Below are 22,937 nucleotides of genomic sequence, written 5' to 3'. Positions count from 1 at the left end.
CTCGCTGTTGTGTTCAGATAGATGGTTTGCAAGTGTTTTCTCCCCTCTATGGGCGGCCTGGGCACTCATGTATTTAGCGGAGGTCTTTCAGCACATTGTTACTTTATTTTTTATGATTGTTTTCAAGTGGCTGGAGAATTCTTGGCCCCGCCGGCAGAGTCTCCCTGTTGATCACCCGTGGCCCTCTTCTGGAGAGAGGCCATTCACATAATGGGAGGTTTCCAGATAACTCCTGGAGTGGAGTCCTTGTGTGGCTGCTGCCGGAGGCCCTTCCCACTTGTTTATGCCGCAGGCTCCCAAGATAAGAACTGAGTGCTTTACAGACCAGGCGAGTAGCACCAGCCAAGGAGGTTTGGAGAGAACTGTCAACAAGGCTGCTTTTCACATTTTTGTCCCCCTTGAAAGTGTTTACATACTGAGTGCTATAAATGGCACTTACTGTCGCTTGGCTTTGGAGATAGAGGCCCCTCGGTGGTATCGGTTTAGGTCTGGTTGGGTTCAATTTGCAATTTTGTTAACCAGATTTTTCCTGGGGGGGTCACAAAGTACCTTCAGGTTTTGGAAAACGTTGATTTCAGAGCCTAGCGTCTGGTGTGGGAAAGGCGGGCCTGGGGTCTGGACCAGGCCTCCCCCCTGTATATAGCCTGCTCTGTGCTGATGAGCCACGCGCTGCACCTGTGTTCCAGAGGCAAGCGTGTGGAACTCGCCACGCGTCCCACCCCTCGGGCCGACCCAGAGTCAGCTCCACTGTGGGGCATAATTGGCCCACTCTGCGCCAAGTGGCCTGCCAAGCACAATTCTGAGTGCGTGGCTGTTGTTTGACATGGATGAGGTTACTTCATTCCTTGTGGGTTTTCAGTATCATTAACTCAGGATTCGGTGTTTGCTTTTCTTGTCTCTGGGCCGATTCAAATTGTTTCCCTTACAGCAAGTGCATTTATCTATCCTCAAACCTAGCATCAGAACACCATGTGAAAGTTCCCAGTGTAGCTCTTTTCTAGATTGTTTAATTTTCCACTTGTGATTGGGATCAGCTTTAGAAAGCAGATGTTCATTTTTTGAGTTGTGGCAAGGGATTTGGATGGCGATGAAGGGACAGTCAATGCTCGAATGTTGAAAAGTATTTTCATTTTTTAAATAGCGATTTGGCCAGGCTCTTGGCAAACATGATGACCGTGCATTCTGATGCAGCGAGGCCGGGTTCCAGCCCTGACTGACCACGCTTGCAGCCTCGCACTGCTGACCGTTTGGTTCTCTAGTGGAGAGCTTTCTGAACATGGCAGGGTGTTTAGCACCATCCTTGGCTCCAGCCCACTAGATGCCGGCGGAGTCCCTCCACCCCCATTTGTGACAGCTACAAATGTCTCTAGACAGTGCCAAGTGTCCTGGCACATGGCTCTATTTGAGAACCACTAGTCTAGATTGGTAGCCTGAGGAATCAGCAGTATTGCTAAAAAACATAACTGCTCATCAAAAAAGGCTTTCCTTTGCCACTTTTTTTTTTTTTTTTTTTTTTTGCATTTCTGGACCTAGTGCCCTGTGATCTGCTACAAACTTCTCTTGCAGTAGATTATGCACAACTTTGCTTATGCTGTATGAACTGTTAAAGATTCCTCATTTGTTTTGAACTGATGATGTAAAGGCTGAATTTCCCCCATCCTTGCAGTCATTGTGAGATTTTAGTCTGTGGAAAACAGATGCCTGTAGATTCCAAGTGTCCCCTTTGTCCTAGAATAAATTCTAAATAAATCATTACTTTTTTGTGCCAATTCTGGCTTGAACTCAAGGCCTCAAGTTCTTGCCTAGCTCTTTTGCTCAAGGCCAGCACCTGAGCCACAGCTCCAATTTCAGCTTTTTGCTGGTTCATTGGAGATAAGAGTCTCATGGCCTTTTCTGCCCGGGCTGGCTTTGAACTGTGATCCTCAGATCTCAGCCTTCTGAGTAGCTAGGATTACAGATGTGAGCCACTGGTGCCTGGCAAGATTTGTGCAAAAGAAAAGGGGGAGGGAGGAGGAGGAGGAGCCTTCAAGATCCCCACCCAAATCCCAGTTACTGCTAATCATGAGGCCGTGAGCTCTTTTTCAGAGGGCCTGGAGAGCCCGCAGAAGGGGGGTTCCCTGATAGGCTGTTGAGTGTCCCCATTGGTGGTTATTAGCCTAATTATTGGTTTTAACACACTTCACAGCTGTGATGGAACCCCGTGGTTATAAAACACAGCCCCTCTTCCAGTTTGTCTTGCGGAGAGGTAACCTGGAATTATTTTGGGGGAAATCTCTGCTTCCTCTGTGTGTCCAGATAGCACTGGAGTACACGTTTGCCCCCACCCGAGTCCCACCTCTGGCAGCTCTTCTGTGGCTCCATTCTGGGGATTTGGGGGAGTGGAGGCGCGGGGGCGGTGGACGGGTGGCACTCACTGTCGGCAGTCCCCCTGCTTGGCCTCTCTGGTCTTCCTTTAATCAGTGCCGAGCTTAATTACCACTGCCCTTGCTGTGCATGCCTCAGTGCTCCCTCCCGAGGCCGGACGTAGCCTGCTCCCCCAGTGATGATGGTAATGGCTGGTTGGGCAGGCCTTTCCTCACCTCCTCCAAGAGCGCGTCTTACGGCAGGTGTCTAGTCCCTAATTACATGCTAACGAGCGTGCCCAGTGGACCGTGATGCTGCTGCCAGCTTCCTCGGTTTTATGCCTCACTATTGCCGAGCTCTTAAAAGGTGACAGAGCAAGAATTAGTGTCTTTGGGATGACAGGAAGGTGCTTTTACAGGTGAAGAAATCGTTAGTGTGATCTCAGATGGTGAGTGAGTGGTTTATAAATACATTCAGGGGATACCGTTAATACCCTCTGCCCCGGCCTTCCATCCCTCCTTTCCCATTATCTGCTCTAATTACAGCTGGGTTCTCGCGGGAAGGAAAAGACGGTGATCTCCCCAATTTTTTAACAGTGCTAGGAATGGTGGAAATTTTACTGCAGTATTAGAGCAGGTTCTGATTTCTGTGTGTATGTGTATAGGAATGTACATGTATGCATGCCTTTCCTGGGGCTGGAACCCAAGATCTGAGTGCTGTCCCTAAGGTTTTTGTTTGTTTGTTTGTTTTGCTCAAGGCTAGTGCTCTACCACTTGACCCACCCACAGCTCCACTTTTGGCTTTTTGATGGTTAATAGGAGATGAGAGCTGCTTCGAGCTGCAGTCCTCAGATATCAGCCCTCGAGTAGCCAGGATGACAGCTGTGAGCCGCCAGCCCTGAGCTCTGTTTTTTGTTTTTTGTTTTTTTTTTTTAATGACTGTTCTGGAGTTTGAACTCTGGCCTGGATGCTGTTCCTGAGCTTTTTCGCTCAAGGCTGGACCCCTCTACCACTTGAGCCCCAGCTCCCTTCTAACTTTTGTTTTTGCTGGTTAATTGGGGATGAGTGTCAAGAACTTTGGCTTTGAACTGTGACCCTCAGATCTCAACCTCCCGAGTAGCTGGGATTATAGGTGTGGGCTACCGGTGCCCATTTTGGCTCTGATTTTCAGCATGGTGTTTTTTTCATACTATTGAGGTTTTTTTGAGCATGGTTGGGATTCAATTAAAAACACTGGTCTGAGTGGAAATTACTAAAGGTCTTGTGTGAAGATTTAATATATTCAGGACCACACAAGGAGGTAATAAATTAAAAAAAAAAAAAAAGAATAATTATCCCAGGGAAGTAAACAGATCAGCTGAAAAATTTTCTCACATGAAACCTAAGGACTGAGCTTTGTGTTTCTGGATCTGCAGTGCATCTAGTACTGTGGTGAGGGGCACTTCCACGACGCTCTCTGGTTCTGTCCAGCGTGCTTTTAACTACAGCATAGGAGAACAGGGTGCTGTTGGGGTGAGCAGTGCGTCGAGTGTGTCAGAGCTGCACTCTGGACACTTGAGCCGGGACTTCCTCTCACACACCGAGTGGAAAGTACTTTCCTTGTTAGGGTGTTTTGTTTTTTGGTGTTGGTTTTATGGCTTGAACTCAATGATGGGGTGCTGCCCCTTAGCTTTTTGGCTCAAAACTGGTACTTTAGCACTCAGCCAAAGCTCTCCTTCTGGCTTTGGTGGCTACTTGGAGATGAGAGGCTTACAGACTTTCCTGCACAGGTTGGCTTTGAATCGTGATCTTCAGACCTCAGTCTCCAACATAGCTAGGATTATAGGCGGAATCCCCAGGGTACCACCCGGTTCCATCCTATTACCGTGATACAGTAAAGCTAGGAGGTTGGGGAGAGAGAGAGTCGCCTGGTAATCAGACGGAGTCAAGGAGTGGTTACCAAATGGTGGTATGTGCACCACCGCCCCCAGCCCACCTCCCAATCAGAACAGTTAAAAAAATCTGTCTTCAGTTTAATGGCTTTACTGGATTTCATCCCTGGGAGACACTTCAGAGAGATGCATCTCACCGGCAGGTCCGGCAGGTCTGACGCACTTCCCAAGACTTGCGTAATAAGAAGCTGTGTACTGGGGGCGGAAATCAGAGACGAGCTTTGGGGTGGGGGTGGGGGTCAGTAGCGTGAGTGGGTGAGAGCTTTTGATGAACCAGAGGAACTAACCTCATGTTCCCCTTTTCTCTCCTCCCTTGTTACCCATGTTCCACCTCCTGTTCCTTTCCTTCTCTCTCATTGTGTGTTTTCTCCCCCGATGCTGTCTTGGCCACCACCACCTCCTCCCCTTGTCCCTCCTCACCTCCTCCCCTCCCCTCCCCTTCCCCCCCTCCCTCTCCCCCTCCCCCTCCTCCCCCTCCCCTCCCCCTCCTCCCATGTCACCACCACCAACAGCAGCAGCAGCTGCAAGCTCAGCATCTGTCCCACGGCCACGGGCCCCCGGTGCCCCTCACGCCCCACCCTTCAGGACTCCAGCCCGCTGGCATCCCGCCCCTGGGGGGCAGCGCCAGCCTTCTCGCGCTGTCTAGTGCCCTGAGCGGGCAGTCTCACTTGGCAATAAAAGACGACAAGAAGCACCACGACGCAGAGCACCACAGAGGTGAGAGGCCGGGCAAGCCAGATTAGGGCCTTGCCCTCATACCCAGACAGTACCGCAGGCTTGCGGGCCTCGCTACCCAGACAGACAGCAGACAGTGAGATGAGGAGCGGCCGCCAAGCGTCCCACTGACTCGGCTGCGCCCGGGGCTGGCAGCCCGGCGGGCCGGGGGCTCGCCGCCCTTAGATGGCAGGCACCCTTGACATCCTGGCAACGGCCTTGTAAATGCCACGGCCCGCACCGTGTTACGGAAAACTGTTCACCGCTTCATTGGGTGATGTCAAAGAAAGTGATGTTGTGAAATGGGGCGAGATAAGAAGTTAAAATTTGAAAGCGAATGTGTTCAAATGAAAGGTTTGATAATTGCATCTGTTACTACTTAGTTTCATAGGCTTTAATTCTAGTATGCATTAAATATTGGGCAAAATTGCACTTGACTAATTTTTTTGGAGAAAAGTAATTTATTCTGTCAAGAAATAAAAAAATAGGCTTTGTGTATGGTTAAACTGTAAATCTTATGTTTACAAAATACTGTAATTTTCAGGAAATCACTGTATTAGGAATGTGCAATGACTTATATAAATAAAAGCCATTTTAAAACTGTTGGGGCCTGTGTTCTAATTACTCCCCCCTTTTTTTTATTTCTGTTCTTGCCTCTGTGTCTGAACGGGCATGTCTGTGCGTTTCTTGGTAACCTCGGGAGCAGACAGAGAGCCGGGCACAGTAAGTACTCAAGCACCCGCTGCACACAGACACGGCCCCCAGCGCGCCCCTCCACACACCACACTGCCCAGCCTGCCCTGCCCACACATGCACACTTCCAGCACTCCGCAGTGACCTGGGTTTTTCCTTTTGTCTTCTTCTAAAAACTTTTTTTTGGTGCTGGTCCTGGGGCTTGAATCAGTGCCTGGGCCTAGTCCCTATGCTTTTTTTTTTTTCTTTTTTGTCTGCTCAAGACTAATACTCTTTTATCACTGAACCACACCTTCACTTCTGGCTTTTTGGTGGTTAGTTAATTGGAAAGAGTCTCATGGATTTTTCCTGCCCAGGCTGCTTTTGAACCCTGATCCTCAGTTTTCAGTCTCCTGAGTATCTAGGATTACAAGTGTAAGCCATGAGCTTCTGGTAAACCTTTTTTTTTTTTTTTGCCAGTCCTTGGGCTTAAACTATGGACCTGGGGCCTCGGCACTGTCCCAGAATTTCTTTTGCTCAAGGTTGTCTACCACTTGGGCCACAGCCCCACTTCTGACCTTTTCTGAATAGTTTATTGGCGAGAAGAGTCTCACAGACTCTCTTACCTGGGCTGGCTTTGAACCGTGATCCTCGGATCTCAGCCTCCTGTGTAGCCAGGAGTACAGGTGTGAGCCACCCGTGCCAAGATAAAACTTTTTTTCTTTTGTGACTGTTTTCCCTCTGTTTACAAAACAGAGGTGCATGATTGGAAGTGCATGATTCAAAGTGACTCAAAGATAAAGCTGTTTACTGTAATGACTTAGTTGGAAATAACACTTATCTATGTGCATTTCCGGGGGCCTACTGGCCTACTTTAAAAAATGTGTTTGTCATTACTCGTCAGTCTGATCTTAATTCAGCTTTCCTGGCTAGAGCGACTGTCAGTATGAGAAGGTGGTTGGTAGCATTTCAGTTCTGCCTGGACCCCTCATCACCTTCTGAGTTGCTGGGTATCACTTCTGTGTTACTTATATGATTGTTTTCTGAGTGTGAACTTGAACTTAAATTTATCTTAGACCTAAGACTGAGCATATGAGCAAACAAAAGTGAGGAGATTCATAGTATGGCTTGAGAGCCTGTCATTTTCTCTGATGCTCTGATACATTGGAGTAGCCTGTGGACTCTCCATGATTCTACCAGGTATCTCTTTTGGTTTACAGCCAGAGTGCATCTCAAATGTTGTGGAGAGAAAGGGAGATCGATCCTGCCTCAGCAAGGATAGTCCATCCATCCATCCATCCATCTATGCTTTTTTTTTTTTTTTTTTTGAGGGGGGGGGTCAGTCCTGGAGCTTAAACTCAGGGCCTCTGCACGCTGTCCGTGAGCCTTTTTGCACAAGGCTAGCATTCTACTGGTTGAGCTGCAGTTCCACTTCTTTTTGATGGTTAATTGGAGATAAGTCTCACAGACTTTCCTGCCTAGGCTGGCTTTGAACCCTGATCCTCAGATCTCAGCCTCCTGATTAGCTAGGACTACAAGAGTGAGCCTTTGACACAATTGCTGAGCTAGCACACATGCAGCCGTATGGCAGAAAAGTGGGACACTGAATAGTTATTTATTTTTTGCCAGTCCTAGGACTTGAACTCAGGGCATGGGCGCTGTCCCTGAGCTGCTTTCTGCTCAAGGCTAGTACTGTACCACTTGAGCCACAGCACCACTTCTGGCCTTTTCTGTGTATGTGGTACTGAGGAATGGAACCCAGGGCTTCATGCACGCTAGGCACTCTACCACTGAGCCACCTCCCAGCCTGAGACACTGAACTTTTAAAATCATTACAGTGATGTCTTGTTTTTGGTAGTGGTGGGGATTGAACTTTGGGACCTGTGCAGGCTAGATAGCACCCTAGCATGGAACTACTGCTTCAGCCCTCATACTTGTGTGTAAGGAGTTTGAGGGACCGACACATCTTAGCAGTTGGGAACATTTTGGGGGTGCTTCTACTCTGCCTTCTGTGTAAACTAGCAGCTAGATTTTGTTTTTAAATGGTCTTTGCAACAGATGCCGGTGTATATGGAGTGTATGGAGTGTGGTCATGCTAGAAGTGGATGTGAAAGGAGGGAGTAGCTCATTTTTAAGCTCACCTGAGTTTTCTCTGAAGCGGGTTGTGCGGGAGAAGGAGAAGTAAGTTACAGTTAACCCTTCCCTGCTAGAAGAATATAAGTAAACTGGCTTTGATTGATAGGTCTGACCTTTTCTGTTCTGCTCTTTCAAGGTCCTGTTGGATTACCATGTGTTCTGCCCTGTTCATTCAGTAGAGCTAAAATCTAACCCCGCACACAGAGCACTGCAGGGGACAAGGTGCGCAAAGCCTGCGCTGCATGTCCATCTTTTACATGGATTATTAGTTTAGTTTTTACTTGTTCCAGGGCTGAAGGCCAAGTCCTACTGTTCATTCAGCTTGATTGCCCAGGCCAGAACTCCAGGTCTAAGTGCTGTCCTTGAGATCTTAGGATCAAGGCTAATGCTCTACCACTTTGGTTAATTCCAGATGACTCTCACAGACTTTGCTGTCCAGGCTGGCTTTGAATCGTGATCCTCAGATCTCAGCCTCCTGAGTAGCTAGAATTTCAGGAGTGAGCCATTGGTGTCAGATTTATTTTTATTTTGCTACTGTTGCTTCCCTCCTCCTCTCTCCCCTCCCTTCCTCCCTCCCTCCCTCCCTCCCTCCCTCCATCCCTCCTTCCCTCCCTCCTCCCTTCCTTCCTCCCTCTTCCTTTTCTCCTCAGCGTATGGGTGTGTGTAAGTGTGTGTGTAGGAATGCAGAGGTTTGAATCACAGTCTCATGCGTGCGGGGGTAAGCTCTTCCCCTGAATTCTATCTCCTTGCTTGTTTGTGAGATGAGGGGGTGAGACGGTGTCTCACGTTGTGGCCTAGGTTGGCTTTGATCTTCCTTTCTTAGCCTCCCAAGTGCTGAGACTGCACCGGGTGGAACTTAATTTCTATCTCTTCCCATGCACTTGTTTTTCTTTTTTGTTTGTTTGTTTTCACTATAAGTGATTACGTCTGGTCTCTGTATGTAAAGCAATACTGGACAGCTCTACAATTAGACGTTTGAGGACATGCAGGTAAAACCTTACTCTCAGAACCAATGAAGATGGTTGAAGACACAAATGGAAGGTGTGACTTGAGAGTTTCAGCTCAGATGTATGTGTGAGGCATTCTCGTCCAGGTGTGGCGGTGGTCACCGTGGGGCGGTGGGGGGGGGGGGGGAGACAGAGGTAGGTGTGTGTGTGTGTCCACACCGTCACAGGAGTCATCCATAACGCGGTGTGCGTCGTCTTCCTGAAGGTTTCCAGTGACCTGATTTGTATTGGTGGCTGGAGACTGTGCAGGCACTGAATTCATTGGGAAAGTAAGAGGATGGAGGGAAGGTGAGTAGTTGTCACCTTGAAGAAAATAAACACCAGTTCTTGCATTTCAGGCATTTTGGGATTGCTTCTTAGTCCATTAGAATTAGCAGCTAGTGAAGTTGACAATAAGATAGGGTTGGATACACTGTAACTCAGTTCAGGAAACAAAACCGTGGTGTGTGTGTGACTGGCTTGTATTCCTCTCCGTGTCAGAGTTGTCAAGCTTTAGTGATCAGTTCATATTTGCAGAAGTTAAGTATGCATATTATATTTCCTGTCTAATTACTGCAGAAAACTCTTGGGTGGTGATGATACAAATTGGGAAAGCCATAATTATAACCTAAACATTAATTTGGTCTGTAATGAGGAGTTAAATCGTTGACTTCATGTAAATAGGATACTGCAACAGTGACGTCGAATTAAGCCCCTCTTCAGACTTGATGTGACATTGAGTAGGAGACGCGATGGGCGTTCGTGTGACCTCTACTTCCAGCATCTAAAATACTGTAGGCCTCCTGGTTGCCAAGTGGCTTGAATTGCGAATATTCATTTAACTTGGGAGATTAATCCGTTTCCTTCTTTTCTGCCCGGGGAGGGTTATGTGTGGTGGGTGTAGATGGTCCTCATGCCTTTGGATGTTGGACCATGGGGTCTTTTCCTTTTGGAAGGCAGGCATGGATTTTCAGGACCGCCCCAGGGCTAGGCAGGCACATTGCCTGGCTTTGGTGGCTCACGCCTGTAATCACTGCCACTCAGGAGGCTGAGATCTGAGGATTGCACTTCAAAGCCAGCCTGGGCAGGAAACTCTGTGAGATTCTCATTTCTAATAATCCACTCAGAAAACTCGAGTGGTGCTGTGGTTAAGTGCCTTGAGCTGAAGAGCTGAGGGATAGTGCCCAGGCCCAGAGTTTAAGCCCCACAACCAACAACCCCCCCCCAAAAAAAAAAAAAAAAAAGTACTGAGGATTCCTAAGAACCAGTATATCTTTCTTGGTTATTTATTTGGATATTTATTGACATAAATAAAATATTTTAAGTCATTTAGAGATCTCTTTATTGTGTTAACATTGTTACTTAAAAAACAACAGTGTTTTCTGAAACTTTTAATGGGATGAATTGGCAGCCTTTTCTGTATCTGCAGATGTCTTTCATGCTGCTTAGAAGGGGATCGATGATTTCTGACCAGCTTCTTTACGCACTCTGTTGTGCTGCATGTGCTTTGTTTGATACTTGAAAGAAAATCTGCCTTCCTAGAGATGCATCGCAGTCTCTGGCCCCTGAGGGGTCTTCAGACTAAACTGAGAAAGAACCCTTGCACCTCTTCTCGGGGAGAAGTACCGTGATACCTCAGGCATGCTCTGAAACAGAGGGCTGGAGGTTTGAACTCAGGGCCTTGTGCTTCCTTCCTGGAGGTGTACCTGGACCACGATCATTTGCCTTTTTCTAAGCAAGGGTGAGAGGCATCTGTTACCAACTCGCGATTGAAGAGGTCACATAAACATTGTTCTGAGCTGATCTTGAACTGCTAGCCTCCCTACTTCAGCTGTGATTATAGGCATGCGCTGCTGGTGCCTGGCTCCTTATTACTTTAGACTGTTGTTAAGTCTTTGTATATTAAACATATTGTTTAAATCAAAGCACAAAATATGTTGACCCAGAAGGACTGTGGATATGTGAATTTTTAGCACTCTACAACTTGTTGGTAGGGAGGTAGTATGTATTTTATTTTTTGTCAGTTGAGGGCTTGGACTCAGGGCCTAGGCGCTGTCCCTGAGTTTTTTTCGTTCAAGGTTAGTGCTCTTACCACTTGGAGCCACTGCTCGACTCCCATTTTTCTGGTGGTTAATTGGAGTTAAGAGTCTCACAAACTTTCCTAGCCAGGCTGGCTTTGAACCGTGATTCTCAGATCTCGGTTTCCTTAATGGCTAGGATACAGGCGTGAACCACCAGCGTCCTGCTATAGTGTTTATTTTATAGTGACAGAATCATTCCATCTGCAAGTTTAAGCTTTTATGATAGGAAAACATGAGATTTAATGTAAGCTATCTATTTTAAGGTAAAAGCTAGAAAATGAAAGCACTAGGGGCAAAAATGAAAGAACACTTAAGTTCTTGTCCAAAAGACACGGACAATACGATGAGCAACCCTTTTTCCTCACTTTTGAACTCGGGCCTCGCCAGGCTGATACGGCTTAAGTCTGCTCACCAACCCCTTTGACTTCGGTTATTTCTGAGATTCCACCCTTCCTCATTATGCTTCCTGGTAGGTGGGATGTCAGGCTTGTGTCATCAGACCCAGTGTGCTGTTGGTTGAGATGGGGTCTCGATTGTCTTTGCACATGCTGTCCAGGAACATAATCCTCCTGGTTTCAAGTTCTCGTGAGCTGAGGTGATGACAGGTGTTGGGATGGAAGGCCTGGGCTGCTGTCCCTCGCTGGCATCAGTTTAACAGAGTCTTGAACAGTGTTTGCCTGAGCTGTCTGTCCTCAAAGAGGAATTCTTTCTCCTAGGATTATAGCCCCGAGCAGCCGTGTTTTACCTGACAAGTTGGTAGGGATTCATTTTGTCTTTTTTTTTTTTTTGCTGTAAATTTTACTGTTTTCCAGTTCTCAGTCTGCTTTGGCTTTTCTTTGGCTTTGTTGTGAATAAGCACAGGTGTGTCCAGCTGTTGCACAACAAAAACAAAAACAACATATGATGTGTGAAGGCCAGTCAGTGTCCATCATTACATTATTAAGAAAAATGTTATCCTGGGTATTTCAGTTAATTCAGAGGTAAATCACATCGCATTTTGGTTTCAGCAACTTTTATTTATATCATTTTGAAAGATTTGAAAGAGTTGTATGGCTGTTTAGAAAATGTGCTACAGCCAAGGTGGATGACAGTCCAGGCCTGTAACCCCAGCACTTACGGGGTTAATACAGGAGAAATTCAGGTGTGAGACCACGTGGGCTCTATCTTGAGACCCTGTCCTAAGAAAAGGAGAAAAGACAGAACACGTGTGTATGTAACGATTCATTTCATAAAAACTCGCCAAGCTCATGACGGAGTTGAGCACTGGTTGACGCTCTGCGTGTTCTCATGGTCACTGGTTGACGCTCTGCGTGTTCTCATCGTCACTGGTTGACGCTCTGCGTGTTCTCATCGTCACTGGTTGACGCTCTGCGTGTTCTCATCACTGGTTGACGCTCTGCGTGTTCTCATCACTGGTTGACGCTCTGCGTGTTCTCATCATCACTGGTTGACGCTCTGCGTGTTCTCATCGTCACTGGTTGACGCTCTGCGTGTTCTCATCATCACTGGTTGACGCTCCGCGTGTTCTCATCACTGGTTGACGCTCTGCGTGTTCTCATCACTGGTTGACGCTCTGCGTGTTCTCATCGTCACTGGTTGACGCTCTGCGTGTTCTCATCATCACTGGTTGACGCTCTGCGTGTTCTCATCGTCACTGGTTGACGCTCTGCGTGTTCTCGTCACTGGTTGATGCTCTGCGTGTTCTCATGGTCACAGTTGACGCTCTGCGTGTTCTCATCATTGGTTGACGCTCTGCGTGTTCTCATCACTGGTTGACACTCTGCGTGTTCTCATCGTCACTGCTTGACGCTCTGCGTGTTCTCATCATCACTGGTTGACGCTCTGCGTGTTCTCATCGTAACTGGTTGACGCTCTGCGTGTTCTCATCGTCACTGGTTGACGCTCTGCGAGTTCTCATCACTGGTTGACGCTCTGCGTGTTCTCATCACTGGTTGACGCTCTGCGTGTTCTCATCACTGGTTGACGCTCTGCGTGTTCTCATCGTCACTGGTTGACGCTCTGCGTGTTCTCATCATCACTGGTTGACGCTCTGCGTGTTCTCATGGTCACTGGTTGACACTCTGCGTGTTCTCATGGTCACTGGTTGATGCTCTGCGTGTTCTCATGGTCACTGGTTGACGCTCTGCGTGTTCTCATCACTGGTTGATACTCTGCGTGTTCTCATGGTCACTGGTTGACGCTCTGCGTGTTCTCATGGTCACTGGTTGACGCTCTGCGTGTTCTCATCGTCACTGGTTGACGCTCTGCGTGTTCTCATGGTCACTGGTTGACGCTCTGCGTGTTCTCATCGTCACTGGTTGACACTCTGCGTGTTCTCATCACTGGTTGACGCTCTGCGAGTTCTCATCGTCACTGATTGACACTGCGTGTTCTCATCGTCACTGGTTGATGCTCTGCGTGTTCTCATCGTCACTGGTTGACGCTCTGCGTGTTCTCATGGTCGCTGGTTGACGCTCTGCGAGTTCTCATCACTGGTTGACGCTCTGCGTGTTCTCATGGTCACTGGTTGACACTCTGCGTGTTCTCATCGTCACTGGTTGATGCTCTGCGTGTTCTCATCGTCACTGGTTGACGCTCTGCGTGTTCTCATCGTCACTGGTTGACGCTCTGCGTGTTCTCATCGTCACTGGTTGACGCTCTGCGTGTTCTCATGGTCACTGGTTGACGCTCTGCGTGTTCTCATCGTCGCTGGTTGACGCTCTGCGTGTTCTCATCACTGGTTGACGCTCTGCGTGTTCTCATGGTCACTGGTTGACGCTCTGCGAGTTCTCATCGTCACTGGTTGACGCTCTGCGTGTTCTCATGGTCACTGGTTGACGCTCTGCGTGTTCTCATCACTGGTTGACGCTCTGTGTGTTCTCAGGGTCATTGGTTGACGCTCTGCGAGTTCTCATCGTCACTGGTTGACGCTCTGCGTGTTCTCATCGTCACTGGTTGACGCTCTGCGTGTTCTCATCATCACTGGTTGACGCTCTGCGTGTTCTCATGGTCACTGGTTGACGCTCTGCGAGTTCTCATCGTCACTGGTTGACGCTCTGCATGTTCTCATGGTCACTGGTTGACGCTCTGCTTGTTCTCATCACTGGTTGACGCTCTGCGTGTTCTCATCATCACTGGTTGACACTCTGCGTGTTCTCATGGTCACTGGTTGACGCTCTGCGTGTTCTCATCGTCACTGGTTGACGCTCTGCGTGTTCTCATCATCACTGGTTGACGCTCTGCGTGTTCTCATGGTCACTGGTTGACGCTCTGCGTGTTCTCATGGTCACTGGTTGACGCTCTGCGTGTTCTCATCGTCACTGGTTGACGCTCTGCGTGTTCTCATCGTCACTGGTTGACGCTCTGCGAGTTCTCATCGTCACTGGTTGACGCTCTGCGTGTTCTCATCGTCGCTGGTTGACGCTCTGCGTGTTCTCATGGTCACTGGTTGACGCTCTGCGTGTTCTCATCACTGGTTGACACTCTGCGTTTTCTCATCGTCACTGGTTGACGCTCTGCGTGTTCTCATCGTCACTGGTTGACAATGCGTGTTCTCATGGTCACTGGTTGACGCTCTGTGTGTTCTCATCATCACTGGTTGACGCTCTGCGTGTTCTCATGGTCACTGGTTGACGCTCTGCGTGTTCTCATGGTCACTGGTTGATGCTCTGCGTGTTCTCATGGTCACTGGTTGACGCTCTGCGTGTTCTCATGGTCACTGGTTGACGCTCTGCGTGTTCTCATCGTCACTGGTTGACACTCTGCGTGTTCTCATCATCACTGGTTGACGCTCTGCGTGTTCTCATGGTCACTGGTTGACGCTCTGCGTGTTCTCATCGTCACTGGTTGACGCTCTGCGTGTTCTCATGGTCACTGGTTGACGCTCTGCGTGTTCTCATCGTCACTGGTTGACGCTCTGCGTGTTCTCATGGTCACTGGTTGACGCTCTGCGTGTTCTCATCATCACTGGTTGACGCTCTGCGTGTTCTCATGGTCACTGGTTGACGCTCTGCGTGTTCTCATCACTGGTTGACGCTCTGCGTGTTCTCATCGTCACTGGTTGTCGCTCTGCGTGTTCTCATCGTCACTGGTTGACGCTCTGCGAGTTCTCATCGTCACTGGTTGACGCTCTGCGAGTTCTCATCGTCACTGGTTGACACTGCGTGTTCTCATCGTCACTGGTTGACGCTTTGCGTGTTCTCATCACTGGTTGACGCTCTGCGTGTTCTCATCATCACTGGTTGTCGCTCTGCGTGTTCTCATCATCACTGGTTGACGCTCTGCGTGTTCTCATCACTGGTTGACGCTCTGCGTGTTCTCATCGTCACTGGTTGACGCTCTGCGTGTTCTCATCGTCACTGGTTGACGCTCTGCGTGTTCTCATCACTGGTTGACACTCTGCGTGTTCTCATCGTCACTAGTTGACGCTCTGCGTGTTCTCATCGTCACTGGTTGACGCTCTGCGTGTTCTCATCGTCGCTGGTTGACGCTCTGCGTGTTCTCATCGTCGCTGGTTGACGCTCTGCGTGTTCTCGTCATCACTGGTTGACGCTCTGCATGTTCTCATGGTCACTGGTTGACGCTCTGCGTGTTCTCATGGTCACTGGTTGACGCTCTGCGTGTTCTCATCGTCACTGGTTGATGCTCTGCGTGTTCACATCACTGGTTGACGCTCTGCTTGTTCTCATGGTCACTGGTTGACGCTCTGCGTGTTCTCATCACTGGTTGACACTCTGCGTGTTCTCATCACTGGTTGACGCTCTGCGTGTTCTCATGGTCACTGGTTGACGCTCTGCGTGTTCTCATCACTGGTTGACGCTCTGCGTGTTCTCATCGTCACTGGTTGACGCTCTGCGTGGTCTCATGGTCACTGGTTGACGCTCTGCGTGTTCTCATCGTCACTGGTTGACGCTCTGCGTGTTCTCATCATCACTGGTTGACGCTCTGCGTGTTCTCATGGTCACTGGTTGACACTCTGCGTGTTCTCATGGTCACTGGTTGACGCTCTGCATGTTCTCATGGTCACTGGTTGACGCTCTGCGTGTTCTCATCATCACTGGTTGACGCTCTGAGTGTTCTCATCGTCACTGATTGACGCTCTGCGTGTTCTCATCATCACTGGTTGACGCTCTGCGTGTTCTTATGGTCACTGGTTGATGCTCTGCGTGTTCTCATCATCACTGGTTGACGCTCTGTGTGTTCTCATCGTCACTGGTTGACACTCTGCGTGTTCTCATGGTCACTGGTTGACGCTCTGCGTGTTCTCATGGTCACTGGTTGACGCTCTGCGTGTTCTCATCGTCACTGGTTGACGCTCTGCGTGTTCTCATCACTGGTTGACGCTCTGCGTGTTCTCATCACTGGTTGACTCTCTGCGTGTTCTCATCATCACTGGTTGACACTCTGCGTGTTCTCATCGTCAATGGTTGACGCTCTGCGTGTTCTCATGGTCACTGGTTGACGCTCTGCGTGTTCTCATGGTCACTGGTTGACGCTCTGCGTGTTCTCATCGTCGCTGGTTGACACTCTGCGTGTTCTCATCGTCACTGGTTGACGCTCTGCGTGTTCTCATCGCTGGTTGATGCTCTGCGTGTTCTCATGGTCACTGGTTGACGCTCTGCGTGTTCTCATCGTCACTGGTTGACGCTCTGCGTGTTCTCATCATCACTGGTTGACGCTCTGCGTGTTCTCATCGTCAATGGTTGACGCTCTGCGTGTTCTCATCGTCACTGGTTGACGCTCTGCGTGTTCTCATCACTGGTTGACACTCTGCGTGTTCTCATCACTGGTTGACGCTCTGCGTGTTCTCATCGTCACTGGTTGACGCTCTGCATGTTCTCATCACTGGTTGACGCTCTGCGTGTTCTCATGGTCACTGGTTGACGCTCTGCGTGTTCTCATCACTGGTTGACGCTCTGCGTGTTCTCATCGTCACTGGTTGACGCTCTGCGTGTTCTCATCGTCACTGGTTGACGCTCTGCGTGTTCTCATCACTGGTTGACGCTCTGCGTGTTCTCATCACTGGTTGACGCTCTGCGTGTTCTCATCATCACTGGTTGACGCTCTGCGTGTTCTCATCGTCACTGGTTGACGCTCTGCGAGTTCTCATGGTCACTGGTTGACGCTCTGCGTGTTCTCATCATCACTGGTTGACGCTCTGCGTGTTCTCATGGTCACTGGTTGACGCTCTGCGTGTTCTCATCGTCACTGGTTGACGCTCTGCGTGTTCTCATCACTGGTTGACGCTCTGCGTGTTCTCATGGTCACTGGTTGACACTCTGCGTGTTCTCATCGTCACTGGTTGACGCTCTGCGTGTTCTCATCGTCACTGGTTGACGCTCTGCGTGTTCTCATGGTCACTGGTTGACGCTCTGCGTGTTCTCATCATCACTGGTTGACGCTCTGCGTGTTCTCATGGTCACTGGTTGACGCTCTGCGTGTTCTCATCACTGGTTGACGCTCTGCGTGTTCTCATCACTGGTTGACGCTCTGCGAGTTCTCATGGTCACTGGTTGATGCTCTGCGTGTTCTCATCGTCACTGGTTGACGCTCTGTGTGTTCTCATCACTGGTTGACGCTCTGCGTGTTCTCATGGTCACTGGTTGACGCTCTGCGTGTTCTCATCATCACTGGTTGACGCTCTGCGTGTTCTCATGGTCACTGGTTGACGCTCTGCGTGTTCTCATCACTGGTTGACGCTCTGCGTGTTCTCATCACTGGTTGACGCTCTGCGAGTTCTATGGTCACTGGTTGACGCTCTGCGTGTTCTCATGGTCACTGGTTGATGCTCTGCGTGTTCTCATGGTCACTGGTTGACGCTCTGCGTGTTCTCATCACTGGTTGATGCTCTGCGTGTTCTCATCGTCACTGGTTGACGCTCTGCGTGTTCTCATGGTCACTGGTTGACGCTCTGCGTGTTCTCATCGTCACTGGTTGACGCTCTGCGTGTTCTCATCGTCACTGGTTGACGCTCTGCGTGTTCTCATCGTCACTGGTTGACGCTCTGCGTGTTCTCATCCTCGCTGGTTGACGCTCTGCGTGTTCTCATCGTCACTGGTTGACACTGCGTGTTCTCATCGTCACTGGTTGACGCTCTGCGTGTTCTCATCGTCACTGGTTGTCGCTCTGCGTGTTCTCATCGTCACTGGTTGACGCTCTGCGAGTTCTCATCGTCACTGGTTGACGCTCTGCGAGTTCTCATCGTCACTGGTTGACACTGCGTGTTCTCATCGTCACTGGTTGACGCTTTGCGTGTTCTCATCACTGGTTGACGCTCTGCGTGTTCTCATCATCACTGGTTGTCGCTCTGCGTGTTCTCATCATCACTGGTTGACGCTCTGCGTGTTCTCATCACTGGTTGACGCTCTGCGTGTTCTCATCGTCACTGGTTGACGCTCTGCGTGTTCTCATCGTCACTGGTTGACGCTCTGCGTGTTCTCATCACTGGTTGACACTCTGCGTGTTCTCATCGTCACTAGTTGACGCTCTGCGTGTTCTCATCGTCACTGGTTGACGCTCTGCGTGTTCTCATCGTCGCTGGTTGACGCTCTGCGTGTTCTCATCGTCGCTGGTTGACGCTCTGCGTGTTCTCGTCATCACTGGTTGACGCTCTGCATGTTCTCATGGTCACTGGTTGACGCTCTGCGTGTTCTCATGGTCACTGGTTGACGCTCTGCGTGTTCTCATCGTCACTGGTTGATGCTCTGCGTGTTCTCATCACTGGTTGACGCTCTGCTTGTTCTCATGGTCACTGGTTGACGCTCTGCGTGTTCTCATCACTGGTTGACACTCTGCGTGTTCTCATCACTGGTTGACGCTCTGCGTGTTCTCATGGTCACTGGTTGACGCTCTGCGTGTTCTCATCACTGGTTGACGCTCTGCGTGTTCTCATCGTCACTGGTTGACGCTCTGCGTGGTCTCATGGTCACTGGTTGACGCTCTGCGTGTTCTCATCGTCACTGGTTGACGCTCTGCGTGTTCTCATCATCACTGGTTGACGCTCTGCGTGTTCTCATGGTCACTGGTTGACACTCTGCGTGTTCTCATGGTCACTGGTTGACGCTCTGCATGTTCTCATGGTCACTGGTTGACGCTCTGCGTGTTCTCATCATCACTGGTTGACGCTCTGAGTGTTCTCATCGTCACTGATTGACGCTCTGCGTGTTCTCATCATCACTGGTTGACGCTCTGCGTGTTCTTATGGTCACTGGTTGATGCTCTGCGTGTTCTCATCATCACTGGTTGATGCTCTGTGTGTTCTCATCGTCACTGGTTGACACTCTGCGTGTTCTCATGGTCACTGGTTGACGCTCTGCGTGTTCTCATGGTCACTGGTTGACGCTCTGCGTGTTCTCATCGTCACTGGTTGACGCTCTGCGTGTTCTCATCACTGGTTGACGCTCTGCGTGTTCTCATCACTGGTTGACTCTCTGCGTGTTCTCATCATCACTGGTTGACACTCTGCGTGTTCTCATCGTCAATGGTTGACGCTCTGCGTGTTCTCATGGTCACTGGTTGACGCTCTGCGTGTTCTCATGGTCACTGGTTGACGCTCTGCGTGTTCTCATCGTCGCTGGTTGACACTCTGCGTGTTCTCATCGTCACTGGTTGACGCTCTGCGTGTTCTCATCGCTGGTTGATGCTCTGCGTGTTCTCATCGTCACTGGTTGACGCTCTGCGTGTTCTCATCGTCACTGGTTGACGCTCTGCGTGTTCTCATCATCACTGGTTGACGCTCTGCGTGTTCTCATCGTCAATGGTTGACGCTCTGCGTGTTCTCATCGTCACTGGTTGACGCTCTGCGTGTTCTCATCACTGGTTGACACTCTGCGTGTTCTCATCACTGGTTGACGCTCTGCGTGTTCTCATCGTCACTGGTTGACGCTCTGCATGTTCTCATCACTGGTTGACGCTCTGCGTGTTCTCATGGTCACTGGTTGACGCTCTGCGTGTTCTCATCACTGGTTGACGCTCTGCGTGTTCTCATCGTCACTGGTTGACGCTCTGCGTGTTCTCATCGTCACTGGTTGACGCTCTGCGTGTTCTCATCACTGGTTGACGCTCTGCGTGTTCTCATCACTGGTTGACGCTCTGCGTGTTCTCATCATCACTGGTTGACACTCTGCGTGTTCTCATCGTCACTGGTTGACGCTCTGCGAGTTCTCATGGTCACTGGTTGACGCTCTGCGTGTTCTCATCATCACTGGTTGACGCTCTGCGTGTTCTCATGGTCACTGGTTGACGCTCTGCGTGTTCTCATCGTCACTGGTTGACGCTCTGCGTGTTCTCATCACTGGTTGACGCTCTGCATGTTCTCATCATCACTGGTTGACGCTCTGCGTGTTCTCATCGTCACTGGTTGACGCTCTGCGTGTTCTCATCGTCACTGGTTGATGCTCTGCGTGTTCTCATGGTCACTGGTTGACACTCTGCGTGTTCTCATCGTCACTGGTTGACGCTCTGCGTGTTCTCATCGTCACTGGTTGACGCTCTGCGTGTTCTCATCGTCACTGGTTGACGCTCTGCGTGTTCTCATGGTCACTGGTTGACGCTACGTGTTTTGTCATCCTCTCGCTGTGTTTCCTTTGCGTGTTGCTTGTATTTGTGGGATGTGGTGACAGTGAAGGACCTCATTTTGTATGATCACTGTTTGGATCCCAGAGGGAGCAGAGATGTATGGACTCTGAACTCATGAAATGGGCTCTAACTTTGTATATAGGTGTCCTGGGTCATTGTTGGGTTGCAAAGTTCTGGGGTGGTATTGTAACTCAGCAAATTCTCAAAAATCCAGAAAAGTCTTCTAGCACAGCACCATGGTTTTATCAAAGGGACAGGCAAGTCTCGGAGAGCGGGTGCCTATGAACCCAGAGCTACTTTTATAACAGAGATTGATATTAGATCACATCAGGACAGCTGTGCTGTTATTACCCACTAATAGGTTTACCAGGGGTTTATATTTATAGGTAGTTATAGGTCGTTATGGTAACCATCACTTCATTTAATAAAGGCACTTGCTTTGGTTCTCTTCTCTTCCTTCTCCTCTCCGCCTCCCTCCTCCCTCTCCGCCTCCCTCCTCCCTCTCCTCCCCTCTGCTCCCGTCTGCTCCCCTCTCCTCCCCTCTGCTCCCCTCTGCTCCCCTCTCCTCCCCTCTCCTCCCCTCTGCAACCCTCTGCTCCCCTCTGCTCCCCTCTGCTCCCCTCTCCTCCCCTCTCCTCCCCTCTGCTCCCCTCTGCTCCCCTCTGCTCCCCTCTCCTCCCTCTCCTCCCCTCTCCTCCCCTCTCCTCCCCTCTGCTCCCCTCTGCTCCCCTCTCCTCCCCTCTGCTCCCCTCTGCTCCCCTCTCCTCCCTCTCCTCCCCTCTGCTCCCCTCTGCTCCCCTCTGCTCCCCTCTCCTCCCCTCTGCTCCCGTCTGCTCCCGTCTGCTCCCCTCTCCTCCCTCTCCTCCCCTCTGCTCCCCTCTCCTCCCTCTCCTCCCCTCTGCTCCCGTCTGCTCCCCTCTCCTCCCCTCTGCTCCCCTCTCCTCCCCTCTGCTCCCGTCTGCTCCCCTCTCCTCCCCTCTGCTCCCCTCTGCTCCCCTCTCCTCCCTCTCCTCCCCTCTGCTCCCCTCTGCTCCCCTCTCCTCCCCTCTGCTCCCGTCTGCTCCCCTCTGCTCCCCTCTGCTCCCCTCTCCTCCCCTCTGCTCCCCTCTGCTCTCCTCTGCTCCCCTCTCCTCCCCTCTGCTCCCCTCTCCTCCCTCTCCTCCCTCTCCTCCCCTCTGCTCTCCTCTGCTCTCCTCTCCTCCCCTCTGCTCCCCTCTCCTCCCCTCTGCTCCCCTCTGCAACCCTCTGCTCCCCTCTGCTCCCCTCTGCTCCCCTCTCCTCCCCTCTGCCCCCCTCTGCTCCCCTCTCCTCCCCTCTCCTCCCCTCTCCTCCCTCTCCTCCCCTCTGCTCCCTTCTGCTCCCCTTTCCTCCCCTCTCCTCCCCCCTGCTCCCCTCTCCCCTTTCCCCTTGCCAGCTAGTTCCTTCAGAAGTCAGTCCAGGTCCTACTTCAGGACTACCCATCCCTTTTTTTCCCCTCTATGAACAACCCTAAACGGCTGTAGAGAGTAGTGAGACTTGTTTCGTTTAGAGAAAATTATTGGTCTTGTTCTGAAATCAGAGGCCATAGCATCATCTGGAAGACACAGCAGATAGGAATGGGATTATAGATAGGGAACTCTTAATGGTGTCCTCAAGGAGAAGGTATTGGGCAAGTGCTTCTGGAATGTTCTGGAGTCCTACTTGAGTAGAATAGTAAGACTGTGAATGTATTATTATGTATTTCACTCACACCCTTACCTAGAATTTCTTGACTGTTTTCAAAGGCAGGTTGGGGAACTGCCTAGTACCAGGGTGGCAGGGAGTTAGGGAGAAGGCTCAGCGTTGTGGTACAAGAAGTGGATCTCAGGCTCCTGGTGAGTGGAGCACGTTCATCACGCTCAACGTGATTGAAAGTTAACAGGGACCAGAAAAAATCGTTTCACCTAATTCACGCGCACACGTGTGTGTGCGCGCACGTGTGTGTGTGCGCGTGTGAGTGCGCGCGCCAGTGCCATTCTTGGGGCTGAACCCAGCCTGGGTGTTGGCTAAGCTTTTTTTGTTCAAGGCTTAGTGCTCTACTATTTTGGTGGTTAATGGGAGGGAAGAGTGTCAGGACTTTCAAACTGTGACCCTTGCTCTCAGCCCCCTGAGTAGCGGGGACCGCAGGCGTGAGCCGCCTGCGCCCAGCTTCACCCAAGTACTTTTCTTTTTATGAACTGTGTTGACCCAGCATGTCGAGAGGGCCTGGAATTAAGGCTAAAACTGAAATGGCTCACTTAAAATGTGAAATTAATTTTAGGCACACAGACAAACTCGAGTATATTTATTGAGTTACCTTTCAGCAGTTTTATGTTTTGGCCCAACTTAAACTGCTTAAAACCATAGCTTGCCACTTATAAGATAGATCGCTGTCTTAAAAGATCCGTGTGGTGGCCCTGTGCCTGTAACCCTAGCTACTCAGGAGCCTGAGATCTGAGGATCCCGGTTCGAATCCTTGTAGAGTGCCACCGTGTAGCGGTG

The 22,937-nt window shown here is 50.2% G+C and overlaps 1 protein-coding gene across 8 annotated transcripts in view; it reads left to right on the top strand.

Moving 5' to 3' along the window:
* Tle1 (TLE family member 1, transcriptional corepressor) overlaps positions 1–22,937 on the top strand; it is a 119,407-nt gene that overhangs the window by 47,203 nt on the left and 49,267 nt on the right. For 4 of the 8 annotated variants that reach the window (XM_042665590.1, XM_042665587.1, XM_042665589.1 and 1 more), the window contains exons 7-8: positions 4,786–4,990; positions 5,694–5,710. In XM_042665590.1, coding sequence (XP_042521524.1) covers positions 4,786–4,990; positions 5,694–5,710 — 222 coding nt within the window. Of the gene's footprint in view, positions 1–4,785; positions 4,991–5,690; positions 5,711–22,937 lie in introns of all 8 variants that reach the window. The other 4 variants (XM_042665586.1, XM_042665588.1, XM_042665585.1 and 1 more) reach the window with 1 other exon arrangement.

The sequence above is a fragment of the Dipodomys spectabilis genome, unplaced genomic scaffold (assembly GCF_019054845.1).
Source record: "Dipodomys spectabilis isolate Male_0828 unplaced genomic scaffold, ASM1905484v1 ptg000335l, whole genome shotgun sequence".
Taxonomy (NCBI): domain Eukaryota; kingdom Metazoa; phylum Chordata; class Mammalia; order Rodentia; family Heteromyidae; genus Dipodomys; species Dipodomys spectabilis.
This window is presented reverse-complemented; position numbering and strand designations above follow the sequence as displayed.